Genomic DNA, 14,614 nt, shown 5'->3' with positions numbered 1-14,614 from the left:
CACATGGAAAATCTCATTGGCGAAAAAGAAGCCCGCCGAACGAAATGGTAGAGATAACATCGGCGTTCTGACTCTGCTCGCCGCCACGCAACGCCGTGCTCGCGCTCCAATTCATCAACTGCAGGTCCACCAGCCAAGCCATGGTACCATTCGCGCCAAAGCATATCAAGCGTTACAGTATGGCGTGACATTTTGTACTCTGGTGCAGGCGGTGGATGAACTGATGATGGTGATGCAGATGCGTGCGTCGCGAGTGCGATCCTTTGCACAGGTGGTGGTGGCGGGAAAAAGGGAAGAGAGATGGTTGCAGTATCCTGCAGCGGTTGTTGTTGAAGTTGTTGCTCTGCTGGCTGCTGCTGCTGCTCTGGTTGCTGCTCTGGTTGCTGCTGTTGAGGCTGTTGCTGTGATGGCTGCTGCTGCGGTTGCCGATGTTGTGGTTGCCGTTGTTGTTGCTGAGATGCGTTGCCAAGGTTTAGCGTCAAAGGTTGAAGCAGTTTTACTGATCATTTCCCATTATCAACAGAGACCCTTTATCAACTATTATGGCTCGATCTTTTTACTCTATGAAGCCAGCACACCCTTTCTCAACATTAATTGGTTCATGGTAATGTAAAAAAAGGAAAAAAAAAACCAAGACGAAAGGCCTATGTGTGGCTAACTGCGGGGAAAACTTGGTAAAAATGGCTTATAACAGGACAAGCTGGGCTGGACGGGCAGTAAGCTTCAATTGATCAACGGCGTCATGTTGATTTCGGTGTTCTTCATGGCACGGATCGTATTTGGCTTATCGATGTCCTACTATCTTTGGGGTAATGAACGAATGAATGAGGGTCTTTGTGGTTCTTCATATGAGTAGCGAGTTCTAACATTACATGTCTTTGTTGTAGTGGAGATTTATGCCGTCAGGGAAATGGTGCCCTGGAGCTGTAAGTGGTTTGATAGGATGGGTATATATTGTGTGACATAATTAGCATAAAATATCTCATGCAACCCCTAAACCCCATTTTCTAGATTTCGTAATCTACGGTGTCGCCAATGTAGTGACAAATCTACTCAATATCTACTGGTTCGGCTTGATGCTTCGCATGCTTCGTAAACGATTCCCCTCTTCCAATACCAAGAAGGCATAAGCAACTCTATCCGAAATCCCACTCAAATTTTTGTTTTCACACACACACACACCGCATCATACACGCACGCACAGAATCAAACAACAACAACAACAACAACTACTACTACTACCACGCTTACTACTGCTTGCTGGGCAACACAAATACACCTGTCACTTGAGATTCCTTCTTTGTAACGCATGCCATTCCCGATATAGCAATTCTCCCCCGATATACGTTACCAAGCAACCAATCAACCAACTCATTCTTTTTTCCGCAACAACACCCTGAATAAATACTACTTTGGTTCATCTTCCATAAAGGAGTATAATGTACAATCAAACAAAAGAAAAAAGAGATACTCCCGGGAACAAACCACACAAGCAAGCGTTGGGAGAAGAAAGATAATCATTTCACAAGTATCTGCCATTGTTATTTCTTGATTATAAACTGTAGCGATGACCTGGAATATATGAAACTTTTAAAGCTGTACTACTATGACTATTTCCTTTTTTTTAGCTTGTTGAAAATGAAATCCAACCGATTTGCTGAGTGTCTGTGTGCGACCTTGTTCCTAAATTGGGAACAAAGTGTAAATAAGCTCTTTCAGAGCCCATCTGAAGTACCATTAGTCCCACATTGTCTGACGTTTTGGCTACCTTACCCACACCCTCCAACCTCTATCCAAGGTGCACACTTTATAAAGCCGCCAAGTGCTTGCCTGGTACCCAACGTCAATGTATCCAGCTTTGTCAACCTGTGTGGCTTAGAGTAGAGTCATGTAAAAGTTATTGTTAAATGCGCTTATTCCAGGTCGTTTTGGGTATGACCTCCGGTTCGTCCGGTAAAGGTCCAGCCTACAGATAGTGTTTCGGCACTCATGCTCAAATTCGGCTGGCATCAGGACACATACAATAGCTAGCATATAAGCACTAGTAATTACGGTTCGGCAGTGCCTCCTCCTTATACTCATTTTTTAATACGTTACTGAGTGTTCATGAGTGATTTTCTCTTTCAGAAATAGCTTGGTGGGATCCGAATACATGGCATGGGGTATGTAACAATGACGACATGAGAGATGTCAAAAGCATGCAGAAGCCCTGAAAGGTTGCTGCCACTAAGCAGTAACGCTATTCGGCTCGACCTTATATATAAAAAGCATGTTCTTTTCAGCAGGATCAGCAGCCTGCAACGGCATGTCATAGGGTGTTGTAACGAAATCCGATGTATGCAACTCTTTCTTTCCACAAAACTATTACTACTAATTACATCCTCTTCACGTTGTCGTTCATTTGTTGCTTGATAATAATTAACAATGGTGATAGCCAGTACTCTTTCGCTTACTATGGCTATGTGCGCTGTAGATTGGGGTACCATCCAATTGACACGGAGGTGAACGAAAATCTTGACAGGGCAGACCGCTTGTTGACGCGTTGTAAATTTTTTCTTTTTTTTGGTTCAACACCAATAAAACCCAATAAAACAATCTCGCGTCGTTTTCGCGTTCTTTTTTCCTTTCCTTTCTCAACTCTCCCACATACACCTGAATCCAACCCCAATAAACTTTTTTTTCCTCCACTTTCCATTATGGAAGCTGATCCTATGAATCTAGCAACTCTCATTGATGAATTGATTCAAGAACAGGACGACATTACTGGTATACTTTTCTTTGTGTTTAATGAGAGTGAGACAGAATAAAAAAAAGGTGGGGGGGGGGTTACAGCTGGTTTTTTTTTGTGTTTCTCTTTGATCGGTCCTAGGATGGATCTCATTCATCGTTTTTCTTTTTTCTACGCGTCCAATCGGGGTATACAGCAATCAATGAAATTTTGGTTACTTGTGCTGAAGCGGATCTCGATCTAAAGTATTGTCAAGAGTTGGTCCAGCGGTTACTGGTCTTTGCTACAAAGCTCGAAAAGACCATCAAACACGCCGACTTTGGCAACACGTTGGAGCAGACGTTTACAAGAATCGCCACCAAAGCGCCGAATAGGGGTGTTCAACGGCTTTGTAAAGAACTCAAGAGAATCCTCAAAGGTAGCGCAGCGTACCTTTTTTTTTTATTTATTTTCTATGCAAACTAACAGATGGATGATTTAGAATTGTTGCACGTGGACCCGATCGAGGATCCTAATAAAACCTATCGAGTACGTATTTCTTTACCCACTCCTACGGCTATGAGTAGTCTTTTCTGTCTTTAGCATGGATTTAATTGAACAAGAGAATTCATATCCTCATCCAGCGTGACACCTTACTGATCCAACAAAGCGTCCTTTATTAGATCACATCTCTGTCCGACACTGTTATTCCAAGCAGCAAATTAATTCATCTTATAGCCATCGTGTGGGGTGCTCAACAGCGCTTGTTGTTGATAGACCCAAACTACACCAGATTGGCCCACCCTGCCGTTTGGTCGTACACATCCGCCGTGCTTGAAGCTGCCTGCCATGCCAAAGACCGCCTAGCCCAAACATATATACTTCAGGTACCTTATCCTACAACGAATTGCACTTCCTTTGTAACCCTTCCGTTTGACTCCATGTGATGTTTCTAGACGACTTCAATCTACTGGCAGTGCTTTGCAAAAAAACTAGCTGCCCCTGGAGATCCCACATCAAGTCAACACATATGTGATCTGCTCGAGGGGGTGAAACAGACGTTGCAATTGCAATCGTCGTAAGTATTTCCCCTCACCCCCTCTTATTCTGAATAGGGCGCAATTATACAACAAGAGTGCTGAAGCAATATTTGAAATAGGTTTGAAGAGGAAATGATGGACAACTTTGCGAAAAGTATCAGGTCGTGGTTGAAAATGTTCACACCTTCCAAATTATCATGCCTCTATGACATTGCTGAATTGCTCGAGGAAATATGCATGTACCCTTCGGCGCAAACACTACATAGCCTCATTGTAAGTTCCTTCCAGAGATAGCCGTTCCTTCTCTCTAGCTACGTGTTGCTTACCGAGTAAAAAAACCTGTTGTATAAACACCACCCTTATTTTTGTTAGGACATCATCCTGCTCGTTTCAAATCTCTTGTTCGACAATAATGTACCCTTGTCTTGCTTCCAGAATTACACTTCCGCTTTGGGAAAGGCTCGAAAACTGACGCCGTTCCACCAAGCCATTGTCATGAAATACGACGCGTTGTTCAACAAAGAAGAAGACCAATCTCTATCGGTAACGTCTGCTTTATCTTTGTGGCTTTGGCAACAGGTATACGTGTCCTATGAACAGAGATACTGACAAAGTAAGCACAATTATATAATAGACATCATTACGAAAGCGAATTCGACTACAAAGTGCTGATGACATGGACGTTTGCGAAGGCAGCCAGTAAGAACTTACTTTGAAAAACGATAAAAGAAATTGCGAAAGAGTTGCTTTGAGTATGTGGAACTATGTTTTTATAGAGTCACTCACTTCTGTTATTGTTGTCCTTGGATAGGATGCAGGCACTACAAGAAAGAATTCAAAAGCGACATGGAGGCACTGTGGTAAATACACACATGAGTTGAAGAGAGCTAACGCAGCATGTTTATCGTCCTTGGGCACACTCATTGAATATTGATACTTCTTTTTTTTTAAAAGCAAAAGACATGGTACCTAAAGACAATGCTGACTCTTGTCACTAGCGCAGAGCAAGATGAGACCGAGGCATCGATCATGAAGACGTTAGACGATGTAAAGCTGTTTTTTTGTCTCACAAAATCGATATATGATTATGACTGACACCATTATGAAACTAACTCGCTAAATATGCCTACGTATTCTACCCTCCCCATCCGATGCATAAAAACCCAATAGATCAGATACTTGGGAATTCGCCAGTCAGAAGGTCTTTTTGATGAAAGCTTGACGCGAATCGCCTTGTCACATGTCCAGCAACGCTCAAATGACAGTAGCAACACTACTGGTAGCGTGACACAGCTATCAGACAAGATTGCAGCAATGTATGACATGTTGCTACCATATTACTTGCGGGCTTACATGTGCTACGCCCTACCATATGCCGTGGGCGCGAGCGATGAAACCCTGCTGGAAACACTTGCCCAGATGGTCACGTCCGACACAAAGTCTCTATGCGAAACTGGTGGACATCATTTAATCATCAGCTATTTCATGTCCAGCGACACAGCTTTCACCAACCAGGGTTTCGCTCGTCTACGAAGCATATTTCTCGACGATGAAGCGCCTGAAAAATTACTGAGATCGCATCAAACGAAAATTGTGTCGTCCTTGGCAATGCGATTAGCGGACGATGATTATGATAGGGTAAAGTTTTGTTTCTGTTTTTTTTTCTCTTAGTAACTAGTCGTGTGCTATGCTATTTGCTATTAAATGGTAGCTTCTCACCCTTGATTTACTGACGATGGATCATAGGCAGAGGTCGCTCTTAACGAGGTGATTGAATGGCTCCATATCACATCAGCGACAACACTGGGTGAATTCTTGCAGAGTTATTACCTCGCTATTCTCTCTCACGTATCAAAGTTCATCACTGAAATCCGCGAAAAAAACCGGTGCTGACACATCCGAACGCATTAGCAGCCCTGGATAAAATATTGAAGCTAATGGACACGGTGTACAAACACATGCATCCAGGTACGCGTATCCCCTAATCCCTTTTTCTGCTTTGTTGAACATTTTGATGCACTCGAATCATGTATTTGCTGTTGTTTACTTTCCAAGTCTTTTTAATCGACTATTTTCTATAATTACATACAACAGACAATGGCTTTATTTCAGACCATCGGTGAGCTACCACGGATGCAGCACGAAGTGTACAACCTATGGAAAAGATTTGCCCATGCTTTGCCGTTCACTGTACTGTCTGACTGCATTGGACCCATTGTTCGCGGTGTCCTGTCAATATTCCCGCGGTGCTCGGATGAAATCAAACAGGATATCGGCCGATTCTTGGAGGAGATCCTGCACGCGTGTAATTTGACCATGGACCGTCTACTAGAGCTCCCCAGTATCCAGCCCTTTGAAGAGCTCGATAAGGTCCGCGAACTCATTGATCAAAAGCGGGACGACCTATCGATCGAACAAAGCATCTTTGCCATATGCAAACGAGCTCGTAACGACGCTGCGTCAGACATCTTGACATTGGTCGAAGAACTCTTACGGATCCTCAAGAAACACGGCGCGCTTCATCCTGTCATTGTACGCCAACATTCCATGCTCTACACGGTACTGCTGTATCTGTCCAGGAAAACCGGTGATATCCAAAACATCCGCAACCTTGCTGCTGAATGTCTTGGCCTACTTGGCGCGACCGACCCGAGCCGACTCCAAGTCAGAGTGGTACAAAACGACATGATTGTACTCAAGAACTATACGAATCCAGAAGAGAACCGAAACTTTGTGTGCCACATCATTATTAAGCACTTGGTGCCAGCGTTCCGAAAAGCCAACAACGAAGAAACCCAGCAGTTTGTCCAGTATGCTATGCAAACCTTGCTGCGATTTGCAGGCTTTAAACACAGCACTGTCGTTGGCAGCGAAAGCCTTGCCATCCAAGAACGCTGGAAAAAGATGCCCACGAATGTTCAAAACATGCTCTATCCACTGCTCGCGTCCTCTTTCACAGGCAACATGCAGATCCCTATGCCTCATTACCCGATCTATCCAAGTGCTGACAGTTACGAGACGTGGATAAAACGTTGGTACTACCTATTGACCAAGTCAGCAAGCGACGACAGTGTGAGAGACCTGTTTGCTGTGTTCACCTCCTTGGTGCAACGGGAATTCTTTGGCTTGGCCTTGGACCTGATCCCTCGTCTAGTCTTACATGTTGCGCTGACAGGATCAAAAGAAAAAAGCGCCGACGTTATTGGTGAAATACTATGCGTGCTCAACGGCGAAAGTCACACGCCAATGCATACTGAAAAAATGCAAAGAGATGCGTTACAGGTGAAAAAGTCAAACCAGAAATAAGCAAAACCCTCAAAAGAAGGATTACTGTGCACTAATATCCACCTGGATACATTCATTCTCTTTTTTTTTGCGGCTATTCTTAGGTGATTGTATTGACCACAGAGCATTGCAGAAAATGGATCCGTGGCGCGCAGGAAAACCATGTCAACATGGATAACGGAGACATAATTAAAGTTCGAAACTTTTTGGAGCAGATTCCTAACGACAAGATGGCCACAGCATCATTCCGTTGCAAGGCGTATCCGCAAGCGCTGATGCATCTTGAGCTCTACTTGAAAGAAACTATGTGGGAGCACGGCGGTCAATTCACATCTGATGTTTGGGACAGTTTGCGCCAAATATACGTTCATATTAAAATCCCGATGGCGTGGTTGCCGTTTACTCCCTGTTTCAACGGACGCTGTGCATGGATGAGGAGATCATGTTGTGTGAGCACATGGGTGATTGGAATACTGCCAGCGTGATGTACCGAAGTGTATTGGACTCACCGGAGCAAGAGGCGACGGAAGACAGCAGAATGCTATCTGGCTACTTTAACTGCTTGAGAGCAGGTGGAAATATCGGTAAGACTTACATGCGGAAGGGACAGCAGTGAGCAAATACATCCTCTGCTCCAAAAATACGTTATTAAAGATAATGCCATTCACGTCCGCGTTTTCCAGAGATCATGCAAAGCGCAGCGACACGGCTTATGCGATTGTATCCACAGTTTCTCTCGCGATTGAACGCCTACCGCGCTGAAGCATCTTGGAAACTTGAAGATTGGGATACCTTGGATGCCTCTCTTAATCAACCGATCGAACAATCCTTTGATGGTTCGCTAGCTACTGCCATTGCACATTTCCGTCAAGGTAACAATCTGGCTGGACTTGTGAGTATCGACAAAGCCCAAAATTACCTCATGGATCATATGTTGTCAGCAAGTCACGACTCCTACCAACAGTCGTACGATCATATCCTTGGCCTCCAGATGATCCATGAGTTGAAACAAAGTCGGTTCATATGGGAAGAAGCTACGCGCAGTGAAAACTGTGCACCCATCACTGAACTACGAAGCAAGTGGGAGCAGCAGTTCAAGTTTGTAGCGCCCTCGCATTGCTATCAAATGAAGCTTCTGGAGCTTCGACAAGCAGCTTTGTTCAGTATGATGTATGTATTTCTCCAACGTATCTCTATTGTTGCATGATAGAAACTTTATACAAGACTAATGGCATCATGTCATCAGCCCCCAAGGAATCTCACTTTCAGCGCCTATCGATGACGGTAGCATCTGGTTGACAAAAGCCAAAGTAGCAAGAAAAGCAGGCGATATGAACACTGCTTTATATGCAATTCTCAGGGCAGAAAAATTTGGCGCCCCTTTTGTTTACCTGGAACGTGCCAAGTGGTATTGGGCAAACGAAAAAAAGCAAAAGCCATCAAATATCTGCAAAGTCAAGCGAATCCATGTGCGAAGGTAAACATATCTCGAAAGACTTGGATTCGATTCATTGTATTGCGGAAGAGGGAGCAATCTAATTTGTTCTGCTTGATAATTTATGTATTCAGGCCGCCCTACTTCAAGCAAAATACTCGGAAGAGTTTGAAAAGTTTGACCGTACCACGATGCTAAGCTTATATAAAAGAGCCCAGAGGTTGGACCAAAAGTAAGTACCTTGCTGATCATGTGGGCTTGTGCTTCTGTCTGAAATGAAAAAAAGTGTACTTATTACACTCGCTATCTAGCTGGGAGAAGGCCATGTACTATGTGGGTCGATATTACGACAAGAATATATCGGACAAGGATGCCAAGCATGTCATGCAAATGAGTGAGAAGGAGTAAGTTGAAATCCCGTACGTATGTTAGAAGGTATTTGTAAATAATTGGACGAAATTCTGTTGTCCTCTTTCCTCGTTCTAGAATGAAGATAGCCAGCTGTGCAGTAACAAGCTATATTCGAGCTCTCCACCTTGGCTCAAAATACTTTTATTACACAATGCCACGATTCCTGACGCTCTGGCTGGAGTTTGGCGATGTTGTCGAAGTCTAAACCTCATGTAAGCTCTTGTATAATTAGATATGAAAGGGGGAGGAGAGAGTCTATATGTGTATAAACATATACTCATAATTAACCTACAATATATATATCTTATGCAGAACCGATACCCAAACACGTACCACTGCCTTTGAAGTGTTCAAAAGCATCAATACAAGTATTCGAAACCATTTGGATGGGATTCACCCTCGCCAGGTACGGAATACATACCCATAAGGTTGAGCAGGAAAAAATCAGCATTTGCACACTCACTCAAAACAACAACTGGGTAAATATATAGTTCGCTATGGTACTTCCACGGCTGGTATCCCGTTTATCCCACCCCAATGAAGAAGTTGGTAATATTCTTATGAAAATCATTGGCAAAGTACTGGCCGCATATCCAAGAACAACAATCTGGGCGTTGTTGCCACCTGACGAATCAAGAAATGGCAAGATACGAGACCGTGCGCAAATGATATGTGATAAAGCCGAGGTAAGATTCTTTTTATAGGAACAAAGGATGTTTGGTCGAGACAAGTTGGATAGCTGTACTTTATTAAACTAGACTAAAACCATTACTTACAACTATCTTTAGAACGATCCAACAAACGGCCGGCTACTTGCTAGCATCATTTCGGTTAGTAGCAGCAGTAATAGGGCGCCAGATATCAAGATGTGGTGGTTAGCATGGGTTACTCAAACTTTGCTGGATTTTTTATGTGTATAGCAAGCCAGGAAGTTTACGCGTGTGTTTAAAGCACTTGCAATGGAAGAGCCAATCACGGAGCAAACACACTACAGCACCAAGACGATTCCAGGATTATCGGAGATTGCGAACCTGGAGCTATGCATCCCATCGCAAAAAGCCCTGCTTCCAGAATTGCCAGAGGTGTCGACCGTTCCTTACCAAGGAATTGAAACTGAGGATTTGCCACGGATCAAAGGTTTATAGATATAAAAGAGAGGGAAAGAGCAGGATCCAAAATATTGATGTATTTGCTACTTATCCTGTTGTTTAGGCGTTTCTTCAAGCTATGAAGTGATGAGGTCGTTGATGAAACCGAAGAAAATTGCACTTATTGGCACAGACGGCAATACGTATACTTTCCTGGTCAAAAAAGCTGATGATCTCCGAAAAGATGCGCGTATGATGGAGTTCAATCATATGATCAACACATTCTTGCAAAAGGACGCAAACGCTCGAGAACGAAATTTATGTGAGTTATCGTCACCTGTTATTTGATGTATTGGTCAGATTTTGGGTAATGGTGCTAACATAAGATATATATGAACGATGTCTTTTCTCTGTCTCTTAGATATCCGAACATATGGCATTATTCCGCTTGGCGAGAAGTGGGGTCTAATCGAATGGATTAACAACTTGAACCCTCTCAAAGCAATCGTCGCTCAAGAATGGGCGTTACTTGGCAAAGACATCAGGGTAAAGACATAATTAGATATGTAGATATACTACAAAGATGAAGCATAAAAGACATGATATACGATGATCGTGTACACTAAAAAAGGTCTGCATACTTTTGTTCATGCCTTTAGCAAATTGCCACCCACGCTGGTTCTCTTTTGGTTAATGCAAAAACACCTGAAGAGAAGGAAAAAGTTTTCACGAATACTATCTTGCCTCGGTAAGCATACATTAGGTCAAGACGTATTGGAAAAGCAAAATAACTTTTATTAATATCCCTTTTCTTGTTTTTCATTCAGATGTCCCAAAGTATTTCACAAGTGGTTCCTTGTACACTTTCCTGAACCTTCAGAATGGTTCGCCAGTCGTTCACGATACATACGAACTCTGGCAGTTATGTCCATTGTCGGATATATCCTTGGGTAAGGAAAAATCAGGATAGCTTTGGCCAGCATAAACAAAATATTAAGTTACAAAATGCAATCATTACACAGTCTCGGAGACCGACATGCTGAGAACATTCTCTTTGATCAAACAAACGGCGACTGTGTTCATGTCGACGTCAATATGCTTTTCGACAAGGTGAGTTATTGCCAGATCCATATTTTGTTTTCTCATACAAGCTATTGCTATCACAGATAAATGATGATGACTGACGATTCTCAATTATGATATACAACACTAGGGTGCCAATTTGACCGTTCCTGAGCTTGTCCCCTTCCGACTCACTCAAAACTTAATTGATGCAATGGGCATACTGAAAGTCGAGGGTAAAACAATAACCTCTTAGGTACAAAAAATTCAGTAAAAGGAAAAGGTTTATTGATGTTAGAATGCGTTGGGCTGGGGAATATAGGCATGTTTCGGAAGACCTGCGAGGTGACGCTAGACGTGATGAGGAAAAACAAGACCCAACTTCTATCAGTATTTGAGACATTGGGTCATGATCCTCTCGCAGACTGGCAAAAGAAGGCTCCCGGAAGAGCTAAGGTATAGTAATATCATTAATTATATCAGTAAACAGTACCAGGAGAGGGGTGGTGAAACCAAACTTCTTTAATCAAAAATTCCCTTCTACAAAATAATTAGGAGGTCACCCGCGAACACCTAAAAAGAATCGATAACAAGATTCACAACGGCCGCACCATTGAAAGTGAAGTGAAGAGACTCATTGCTCTAGCCTCCTCCAATGAGAACCTCAGTCAAATGTTTGTCGGTAAAGTATAGATACACGTCTCCCATCTGTTTCTGATCTATTGACCTTATGATGACTAACATTGTTTACCGTCTGTATATGTTATATACATAAATAGGTTGGGAACCATACATATAAAATCCAATAAAGTATAATTGCAAATATAATATGTTCCTAGCATATACATGTATATGCATAACTCCTCTATTATCAGAAAAGTGATTCCATAGCATATCTAACAAACAAACCACCTAAGTACAATTGCCTGGGCGCAAGTATTCTGTTCTTCGTTGTCATTGCTTTCAGTATTGTATATACTTTAAGTACGTTAAGCTTTTTGTTACACTCTTATTATTCCCGTTCCAAAGACCTTGTTCATCTCGAACAATGACGCCCGAGCTATTTTTTTGCAAAAGTAAATATACTCGTCCGTAGAGCAAGTTAAACGATAAGGGCTCTCGAAAAGCGCTATGGCGTAGTTATCCGATAGGTTTTGTTAACGTCAGTAAGCCTGTATCGCCCAGTTCATGCATACCTGTGATCTGCAGCAACATAAAGCTTCTATCCAACTTCTGGCACGGGCTTTGGAAACTGTTGGTTGTAACACGCCGATCACTTTTTACTACCCTATGTAGCAATGAATCAACAGATACCGGGACAGCCAAAGTTAAGTAGTGTTGATACAGAATTGCTAGCATACTTGGGTATGTGATGGTGCTCCATTCATGTGTATATGTACGTAATTGTTGTATTATATATGTATGTGGGTTACAGTAGTACAGTCAATAATGAGAACGTTCGCTATATTGAAGCAAAGTGTGTATCTTTCGAAATTTTTAAATCCAAAATTATGCAACATATATACGTTATCAAAAGCTGCAGATCGAAAATACGATATGGACAAAGATTGCGTTTGTCGATTTTTAAGGATGAAACACAATGGGATCGCAACATAGCTCACTTATTAGTGGGAAATCAACACAATGAAGACAATGTGATATACTGCTGCCTGTATGCCCAAAGCTGTACTACTGTATGTAAATTTATATAAATGTTCCCTTGACATCTGATTACCTATCAACATTATAGGCTACTCCCACTTCTTTCTTTACTTAACTTACTCAACTACAACTACAGTACCCTTAGCCTCCTCCTCATACGTACATATTCAGTGCGATTTTAAGCCGCCATTAATCAACTTTCGTTGCTAACCACCTGCAACTTATGTATACGAGCTGGTCAATAGAAGATACCATTGTCAGTTCGGAGCTGAAATGGTATCGCGTCAGTGACCTGATCGATTATATATACACGGTACAAGAATAGTTATTTACCATTGACTACCAAGGCGAGAAGTTCAAGGCGCCTTTGTTGGAGCACTTGTCTCCTGCGACAGAACAGCGCAGATTCGAAAAAGGAGATACTCTGATATGCGAAAGCGTCGCACCTTGGTCCAGATGTCTTCCCCAATTGTTTTACACGGCAAGTCTAGTAGCAAAGACGGTCCAGGGGAAGTATCCTACATTCGGCGCTGCTGCTGTTGATGAAGACGGTAACCATCCTAAAATGGTCTTGCTTGAACATCTTGCACAAGCTCTCCAATATATCGAATCTTGGCAGGGCGTCTTTGACCGAACGGCTTTTGAGAAACGGTACAAACTTGACTGGATTGATGATGATGATGTGGCCTGTGATGTTGACTATCACGACGAAAGCGACGCCAAGCCAAAATTTTCAAAGCTATCTAGGAGTGGTGACGCATTGAAGGACCAGAGACGAAAAAATGGTGGTCAGCATATCGTGCCCATTGTAAAGCCCATTGAAGGAACGAAGCAAGAAGACAGAAAAGAAGAAAAACACAATGGTGAAACCAGAGCGGATTTCAACGATCCAGTCGAGTCGACAAGAATGGGAAAAGGAAAATTCATCTGCAACGAACAACCTCACACCCGACCAAGATAATCCACCGGAAGATATGCAGCACTGTAGCAAAAGTACAGAATTTTGCACTGTATTGAAGTAAAATGTTCCAAATTAGCGATTCCTCATAACCTTTCTTAACTGGCTTGTTATGATACAATAGTACTCCTCTTTTTAGTTTCATTTCTGAAAAAAAAAGTCTTTGAGCGCTGACACTTCTTTTATCTGTTAAACAGTTTATAGCACATCATACACTTCTTTAGCTGATATTATTTCTGGTAACAATATAACGATTTACATGAGACGGCAAATTAAAAATTGTTCAGCTATTTATAAAAGACAGCAACGTCTGCAGTATTTTCTACATCCAAGAGATGTGACTATAAGCAAGAAATCTTTTTAAGAAGAGCACGCACACAAAATACAGATTCAGGACATGATATAGACAATAAGAGAATGGCATTGAATACGCATCAATCACTCTAGCAGGAATACTGCTCAATTAGATAGCATCGAACGTGTAGCATCCCAAAACAGTACAGCAGGTCAAAGCGACAGTACGATCTCGTCGAAAGAATCAATCATACACTCGGTTGCCTCTTTTTCAGGCACACGCAAGGAAACTCAGCTTTGCTCTTTTTTTTTTTCTTTCTTCGACATAATATAAAAAGTATAGAATGGATAATTCGGCATCACCGATTCCACTGGACGTGGCAAAAGCTATAAATATGAAACTATAATTATACGCTGTAACAAAGCACCTTTGCTTGAATAAGTGAAAGGCGTAGGCACCAAAAAGCAAAGACTAATGGTTAAACACTGCCTCTTTTTTTTCTGGTGCGACGATTGGCTGTCAGACAGTGTGAGAAAAGGAGGAGGGGGAGAGAGTGATCCTGCCTTCTTTTTTTCCGTTTAAAAACCTTGCTTCCATGGAAACAAACGCTCCCTCACGTTTCACCCTTTGTAATAACGACCAATGTTGCAACAAGTTCAACTTTATTGATG

The 14,614-nt window shown here is 42.3% G+C and overlaps 5 protein-coding genes across 5 annotated transcripts; 4 read left to right on the top strand and 1 right to left on the bottom strand.

Annotated features, from left to right (window-relative positions):
- The first annotated feature begins 464 nt into the window (after positions 1-464).
- On the top strand, positions 465-1,215 carry BDB00DRAFT_843808 (uncharacterized protein). The gene is made up of 4 exons (XM_053124981.1): positions 465-604; positions 695-809; positions 888-926; positions 1,012-1,215. The coding sequence occupies exons 1-4, from the start codon at positions 602-604 to the stop codon at positions 1,128-1,130; spliced, it is 276 nt and encodes a 91-aa protein (XP_052975569.1). The 5' UTR covers positions 465-601; the 3' UTR covers positions 1,131-1,215.
- Positions 1,216-1,901: 686 nt separating this feature from the next.
- Positions 1,902-2,545, bottom strand: BDB00DRAFT_843805 (uncharacterized protein). Its single transcript, XM_053124980.1, has 3 exons — positions 2,435-2,545; positions 2,269-2,335; positions 1,902-2,162 (listed from the first exon to the last, which is right to left on the bottom strand). Exons 1-3 carry the CDS (start codon positions 2,484-2,486, stop codon positions 2,105-2,107), a joined length of 177 nt encoding a protein of 58 aa, XP_052975568.1. The 5' UTR covers positions 2,487-2,545; the 3' UTR covers positions 1,902-2,104.
- A 33-nt stretch (positions 2,546-2,578) lies between these two features.
- Positions 2,579-4,516, top strand: BDB00DRAFT_630628 (uncharacterized protein). Its single transcript, XM_053118090.1, has 8 exons — positions 2,579-2,766; positions 2,925-3,146; positions 3,210-3,256; positions 3,391-3,594; positions 3,664-3,785; positions 3,867-4,020; positions 4,120-4,290; positions 4,382-4,516. The coding sequence occupies exons 1-8, from the start codon at positions 2,697-2,699 to the stop codon at positions 4,448-4,450; spliced, it is 1,059 nt and encodes a 352-aa protein (XP_052975567.1). The 5' UTR covers positions 2,579-2,696; the 3' UTR covers positions 4,451-4,516.
- On the top strand, positions 4,436-5,622 carry BDB00DRAFT_630655 (uncharacterized protein). The gene is made up of 4 exons (XM_053118091.1): positions 4,436-4,607; positions 4,702-4,794; positions 4,918-5,385; positions 5,498-5,622. The coding sequence occupies exons 1-4, from the start codon at positions 4,560-4,562 to the stop codon at positions 5,516-5,518; spliced, it is 630 nt and encodes a 209-aa protein (XP_052975566.1). The 5' UTR covers positions 4,436-4,559; the 3' UTR covers positions 5,519-5,622.
- A 222-nt stretch (positions 5,623-5,844) lies between these two features.
- On the top strand, positions 5,845-13,651 carry BDB00DRAFT_876501 (uncharacterized protein; the record flags this gene model as incomplete). Its single annotated transcript, XM_053127488.1, has 21 exons — positions 5,845-7,029; positions 7,137-7,370; positions 7,469-7,616; positions 7,716-8,195; positions 8,302-8,501; positions 8,602-8,699; positions 8,779-8,871; positions 8,965-9,090; positions 9,191-9,284; positions 9,370-9,564; positions 9,667-9,708; positions 9,799-10,015; positions 10,091-10,288; positions 10,388-10,512; positions 10,626-10,714; positions 10,794-10,916; positions 10,989-11,076; positions 11,180-11,264; positions 11,351-11,484; positions 11,584-11,710; positions 13,038-13,651. The coding sequence occupies 21 exons, from the start codon at positions 5,845-5,847 to the stop codon at positions 13,649-13,651; spliced, it is 4,695 nt and encodes a 1,564-aa protein (XP_052975565.1).
- Between the last annotated feature and the right edge of the window lie 963 nt (positions 13,652-14,614).

Source organism: Zychaea mexicana (genome assembly GCF_025766255.1).
Source record: "Zychaea mexicana strain RSA 1403 chromosome Unknown BDB00scaffold_90, whole genome shotgun sequence".
NCBI classification, from domain to species: domain Eukaryota; kingdom Fungi; phylum Mucoromycota; class Mucoromycetes; order Mucorales; family Lichtheimiaceae; genus Zychaea; species Zychaea mexicana.
This window is presented reverse-complemented; position numbering and strand designations above follow the sequence as displayed.

What these genes read in the sequence shown, in the direction of transcription:
- BDB00DRAFT_630628 (XM_053118090.1), top strand. Translation starts at nt 2,697, where the DNA reads ATGGAAGCTGATCCTATGAATCTAGCAACTCTCATTGATGAATTGATT. An exon ending in CCCAAACATATATACTTCAG is followed by an intron (nt 3,595 to 3,663) that starts GTACCTTATCCT and finishes TGATGTTTCTAG; the next exon opens with ACGACTTCAATCTACTGGCA. An exon ending in ACGTTGCAATTGCAATCGTC is followed by an intron (nt 3,786 to 3,866) that starts GTAAGTATTTCC and finishes TATTTGAAATAG; the next exon opens with GTTTGAAGAGGAAATGATGG.
- BDB00DRAFT_630655 (XM_053118091.1), top strand. Translation starts at nt 4,560, where the DNA reads ATGCAGGCACTACAAGAAAGAATTCAAAAGCGACATGGAGGCACTGTG. An exon ending in TCATGAAGACGTTAGACGAT is followed by an intron (nt 4,795 to 4,917) that starts GTAAAGCTGTTT and finishes AAAACCCAATAG; the next exon opens with ATCAGATACTTGGGAATTCG. An exon ending in CGGACGATGATTATGATAGG is followed by an intron (nt 5,386 to 5,497) that starts GTAAAGTTTTGT and finishes GATCATAGGCAG; the next exon opens with AGGTCGCTCTTAACGAGGTG.
- BDB00DRAFT_843805 (XM_053124980.1), bottom strand. Translation starts at nt 2,486, where the DNA reads ATGGTACCCCAATCTACAGCGCACATAGCCATAGTAAGCGAAAGAGTA. An exon ending in AGTAAGCGAAAGAGTACTGG is followed by an intron (nt 2,336 to 2,434) that starts CTATCACCATTG and finishes AGAGTTGCATAC; the next exon opens with ATCGGATTTCGTTACAACAC. An exon ending in ATCCTGCTGAAAAGAACATG is followed by an intron (nt 2,163 to 2,268) that starts CTTTTTATATAT and finishes ATTGTTACATAC; the next exon opens with CCCATGCCATGTATTCGGAT.
- BDB00DRAFT_843808 (XM_053124981.1), top strand. An exon ending in GATGTCCTACTATCTTTGGG is followed by an intron (nt 810 to 887) that starts GTAATGAACGAA and finishes TCTTTGTTGTAG; the next exon opens with TGGAGATTTATGCCGTCAGG. An exon ending in GGAAATGGTGCCCTGGAGCT is followed by an intron (nt 927 to 1,011) that starts GTAAGTGGTTTG and finishes CCCATTTTCTAG; the next exon opens with ATTTCGTAATCTACGGTGTC.